The 6000-nt window shown below is 34.7% G+C and overlaps 1 protein-coding gene across 5 annotated transcripts in view; it reads left to right on the forward strand.

Moving 5' to 3' along the window:
* GK (glycerol kinase) overlaps positions 1 to 2270 on the forward strand; it is a 77431-nt gene extending 75161 nt beyond the window's left edge. For all 5 annotated transcript variants that reach the window (XM_032330315.1, XM_032330318.1, XM_032330316.1 and 2 more), the window contains one exon: positions 1056 to 2270. In XM_032330315.1, the coding sequence (XP_032186206.1) occupies positions 1056 to 1066 (11 nt within the window). In that variant the 3' untranslated portion in view covers positions 1067 to 2270. The remainder of the gene's footprint in view (positions 1 to 1055) is intronic.
* Positions 2271 to 6000: the final 3730 nt, after the last annotated feature.

Raw genomic sequence — 6000 nt, forward strand, 5'->3', positions numbered from 1 at the left:
GCTCAATTATTTCTCATAATTAATTAGATGTTGACCTGGGTTTAACATGTAAAATGTAAACTTTATTGATAACGGAAGGAACATCTGATTGTAGAAATCTGGCAAGCCTTAACTTGACGTCATTACTTTAGAGCTATATGTAAATTTGGAATGAAAAGTACTTACAGTAGCAGAACATTAGATTATCTTTTAATGATAAAATATGAGTTACTTGCCTGAGAACTTAAAACTAGACTACCATTTTCCATATCCTTCATATTTGGGATCAGTTTATTCAAATCTGCTTTCGTAAAAACAGTACCTTATGTTGGTATTAGTGCTTTCACCTTATGAAGGACTTCTGGATGCATAAGTCTATACAGAATTTATAGATGTCTTTTTTCTTTCTGCTTCTTGGGAATGTTTGGTGGAAAAGTACAAATATTGTAATTTTCCAAAATCTCCAAAATGAATATCCAAAAATATTTTCCAAATACTGTGATAATCCAAAAATAAGTAATTTAGGTTTACAAAGAAACTTATGACTTGTTGCAGGAAATGCTATATCATTTTTTCATAATCCCGAGTTGTTTTTTTGTTTTTGTTTTTTTTGCTACATAATGATGGTTTGGAAAGGGGGGAATATATTGCAACTGAATGTTTTCAGTGATTTTTTTCCTCCTGTTTCCTCCTTGGTACCATGAGGATGAAAAGTCCTACTCTCTATCAGAATTGAGCCATATAGCTTATCTCTAAGCTAAGGGATACATTATGTGTCTAAATTCCTAGGCTCCCAAATGGATATGATTACCATCTTTAGGTTCTCTCTCTTGGTAACATATGCTTAGATTTGAGAACAGTGGCAATCGCTTGCCTTGATAAACAATTAACAATAGTGTTAATATTTGCTAATTTTGGAATTGGCCTAGTTACATTTGTTTGCATTTTAACTGAAGCCAGTATTTAGAAATAATGTGGAATGTGTAGCTCAAATGATTGAATAGTCTTCATTGCCTCAACTCCTAAATTGCGTGTATGTTGTTACTGATACATGTGGTTTTTGTCCCTCGTTTTAGGTATCCCATAAATGATACCAACTCAGCGGATTCCAAAGATGCGAGCTCTTTGCCTAATGAGAGAATCCAGCGATTGTCTCTTAATGTGGTGACACTATTCATAGACTCTGATTTTATTTATAAGCCACTTGCTGCATGACCCTCCAAGTAGTCCTGTGGCTTGAAATAAAGAAAATGCAGCAGAAAGAATGCTATAGAAACATTTGGTGTGTTTTTTAACATCAAGAGTTAAGATTGGACCAACCACCTTGGGGGCTGACCCCTCCTTTGCCATCGTGTCCTGCCCCATTCCCTCTGAGATCTAGGAAGAATTCAGGTCCTTCATTTCATTGGAATCTTTCATCAGACACACTCAAACGCTGATGATGGTCTTAGGATTTGGTTCTCTGCACTACACACACTTGACTAAGGGGTGATGACTAACCAGCTAAAAATGAGTGGCTTTTTGTTCCGTTTCTTTTTAACAGACCCTAAAAGTTCTCTTTTCTGCATATTAAGGAGGACACAACATCTTCCCCAAATGTTTAAATGGACACCTCTATGGAATTCTTAAAATGCAAATTGAGTACTCTCATAGCTTAGACATTTTCCAGAAAGGTATTTGCCAAAACTGAAATTCTTCAGATACTTGACGTGGTCTCACTCATTCACTGAATTGCCGTCTGAATCTTCTAGGGAAAGACACTTTTTCCTTTCTTTTTTCATCTCTCCTTTTTGTATTTCTTACTTTGTATGGTAACATACATGCCTATATATATTTTATATAGTGAGGGCAGCCCATTTATAAATCAAGAGTACATTTTACATGATCTCACTAATACAGTGAATATCTGTCTGGATCTTACAGGGAAGAACACTTTTTCTTTTCATCTCTCCTTTTTATATTTCTTGTGTGTCTAACATACATGCCTATATATTTTATATACAGAGGGTAGCCCATTTATAAATTCAGAGCACATTGTATTCAGTAGGTTATAATGGGGCTGGTCTTAAGTGGACCACTGTGTGTATAAATATTTTGGGGAAATCACTGTATACTTTTTGGGCAATGGTTATGCATATTTACCAGGAGAAACTTTTTCTTAAGAGAGCCAGCATTTAAAGTTTAAGTATATGTTCTTAGTCAATAAAAGAAAATGTACTTTATTGTGACTTCAGCTATATTTCTTATACCTTACCTTTTTATTTAATTGTTTGAGCTGGATATATGTCTTTTTTAAAAAAAGGAAAAAGACAAAACTGTGGAATACTATGGTAAATATTGTTTTCAGACAAGCACTAGTCCATATACGGTTATCTTCCTTTGACATAATTTTAGAAATATTTGGGATTGTTTAGAGGGGATAGCAAAAAACACTGAAGTAGAAGAAAACCTTAGGAATAAAGCCAAGAATCTTTTTGTATTCAAATGTGTTATTAGTTGCTTGTAAGCAAGTATAATTTCTATTTGGGATCACAGAGACGTATCTCCAGTTACTGTCCTAATACAACTGAAGAAAGGTTTGCAATTAGAAATGGCTTCCAGTGAAACCAAGAATTTCTCAAAATAGTATTACATGTTATAAAAACCTACCTAATCCAGCATCTTACTGTCAATTTTATAAAATCGTAAAATTAATTTCTGTTTACTACAAATAAAATAGTATCTCCTAATATTTTTTTCAGCCAGTGCTGAAAATGGGGAAATATTTATATATTAGTATAAAAGGTCTTGTTTTGTTTGGCATTAATGGTGGCTTGCATTTGCAGTTCTGATAATGCTGTTTCTAAATTATTCAATCTACTTGGGTTTTATTGCTACAGCTGCCACTTGAGTGACAAAAATATTATAGAAAGGTACTGTGAAATTATTACTTTGTGATGAGGGTACTTTTAAACATAATTATGTTTCTACAAAATCAGTTAATTGTAAATAATTGTTAAATCACTGTGCAGATAATTTTAAGATTCCATTAATTTTCTATAAATTGAAATATTTATAAATGTTTGAAACTGTGCATATTGGTATTTAATGATAAAATGACTTAAAATAAATTGACCCCTCATTCTTACTTGCATTTCTCATTTATAGACTAGAACTTAAAATTAAGGTTAAACCCAGAAGGATGTTTCAGGAAACATAAAGCTCAGCTGTTAGCACTTGATCAGGCACACTCTGAAGAACTAACCAAGAGCCTAAGAAGTAGTTTCTGAAATGGTGAGCACCTTAATCATTCTATTGGAAAAGACTACACTGTCATCTCAGCATCCAGAAAAGAACCGGTGAGGTCAGAAATCATGATTACTTAGGGCCTCTTGTGCTAGCCATGCCTTTCTACTGGTTTCTTTCTGTTCTATCTGGGTTTGCTGATGGAGTCAAGTGTGCCATGATTCTCTCAACCCGATGGCCAAAACTTCAATCTTTTGTTCTTTAGTTAATCTGTAAAACAAGTAAATGCATCTTTGCTTCTGTAACAATATCTTCGAATTTTTAGTGTTTCTTTTGAAACGCCCAAAATTCTTTGCTTTCTGAGTGTTTTGTATCATGTTGGGAATGAAGAATGCTAGGTATTTATGAGAAACCAGCAGAAAAAGATGTTAACTAACAGCACTGATGGTAGAGTAGGTAGCATTTATTAACTCATAGTGTCTACCTAATGGTAAATAGAAGTACAAACATTATTTTTACAGCTTCAATGAGCTATAAAATTGATACACAGAGAACTGCACATATATAATGTATACACTTTGAGGAGTTGGGACATATGCCAACACCCATTATACCATCACCACAATCATGGTAATAAACACATCCATGCCCTCCACACGTTTCCTTGTGTCCCTTTGTTTTGTGTGTGTGTGGTAAGAATGCTTAACATGAGATCTACCCTCCTAATGCATTTTTAAGTGCACAGTACCATGTTGTTAACTGTAGACGGCACATTAGACAGCACATCTCTTGAATTATCTCTTCTATCATAACTAACTAAAGCTATTGAACAACAACTCTGCTTTCCCCCAATCCCTGGTAACCACCAACCTATCCGCTGTTAACTGTGAGTTTGACATTTTTGTTTCCTTTTTTGATTCCACACATAAGTGAGATTATGTGTGTCTGGCTTATTTCACTTAGCATAATGTCTTACAGGTCTAGTGATGTTGTTGCAAATGGTAGGGTTTCCTCCTCTTTTGAGGCTAACTAATATTTCTGTGTGTGTGTGTGTGTGTGTGTGTGTACATTTTTTTGTACATTTTTTTATCCATTCATCTGTTGATGGACCTTTGTGCTATTTCCATATCTTAAATGTTGTGAATACTGCTGTAGTGAACATGGGAGTGTAGATCTTTGAGATCCCGATTTCCATTCTTCTGTGTAAATACCCTGAAGTGAGATTATTGAATCCTATAGTAATTCTTTTAGTTTTTTAAGGAATGTCCATACTGTTTTCCATAGTGACTGTACCATTTTACGTTCCTACCGACAGTGTAGATGGATTCCAGAAATTATTTTTGACTAACTTTAATGGCGTATTTTAACTAAAAACACTAAAATAATGAATTCTGGTTGATCTTTATTTTTGCAACCTAATAACTTTTTTTTTTCCTGACAACTTTCATGAGGTCACGTAATAGTTGGAAAACTGAGTGACTCTGAGGGCACCTGGCTGGCTCACTTGGCAGAGCCTGCAGCTCTTGATCTCAGGCTTGTGAGTTTGAGCCACATGTTGGACATAGAGCTTACTATAATAAGGAATAATAATAATAACTGTTAAAAGCCTCTTTTTTTAAAGATTTCATTTTTTTAAGGAATCTATAAACTCAGTGTGGGGCCCATACTCACAACCCTGACATCAAGAGTCACATACTTCGACTGAGCTGTCCAGGTACCCTGAAAACTGACTTTTAAATCAACTCGATTACTACTTGGCCTGTACTTTATATAGGCACTTAACTTAATTCCTGTTTTATGATAAAATACTAGCTATGCTAAACACCAAAGAGGAAAAAACTCTCAAAGTATTTCCTGAGGTTTTCTTTTAAATCCCATTTAGTGAAAATGACCCATTAAATTACGGGTGGGGACTGCAAAAATACTCGGAGAAGCAAAAGGTAGGTTCAAAACAGGTTGCTCAAGGGGTGCCTGGCTGACTCACTTGGTGGAGTGTGCTGCTCTTACAATGTTAGGGTTGTGAGTTCAAGCCCCATGTTGGGTATAAAAATTACATAAAAATAAAATGTTAAAAAATAAATAAATTGGTACAATCACAGAACAGAATATGTGTAGCTTTAGAAAAGAATGATACTGTAGAAACATGGAAACTATCCAGGAAAAAATGAAAGAGTAAGGTGCAGAGGAGTGCATAAGTGTGCTCTTTCTATTAAAAGAAAAGCTAGGATGTTTGCCTATGCTGTGAGGACATCTTAAGGAGCTGTTAATAGTGTTTACTTAGTAGGACAGAAAGTAGTGATAATTGGACATGTGGGAGACAAGGGTGAGAAAAACCTTTTCACTTTATATCTATTTGAACTGCATTAGTTGTTAGCATATGTAATCTTGAACCATGTTAATGTATTAGTTGTTTATAAACCTAATTTGATCTCAGCCCAGGTCTTGATCTCAGGATGGTGAGGTTAAGCCCTGCGTTGGGCTCCATGCTGGGCATGAAGCCTACCTAAAAAAAAAAAAAATCTAACTTAAATTTCTGAATTTAAATTCAGAAGTCATTGTACATGAGTGTTCATGGCATCATTATTCATAATAGCCAAAAAAGAGGAAATAAGCTGTTGATGAATGGACAAATCAAAGGTGGTATAGCCATACAGTGGAATATTATTCAGCCAAAAGAATGAATAAAGCACTGATACATCCATGTTGTAATATGATTGAGCCTTAGAAACTATACAAAGTGAAAAAAGGACACAAAAGCCACATATCGTGTGATCCCACTTACAGGAAATGCCCAAA

This window comes from Mustela erminea, chromosome X (assembly GCF_009829155.1).
Source record: "Mustela erminea isolate mMusErm1 chromosome X, mMusErm1.Pri, whole genome shotgun sequence".
NCBI lineage: Eukaryota > Metazoa > Chordata > Mammalia > Carnivora > Mustelidae > Mustela > Mustela erminea.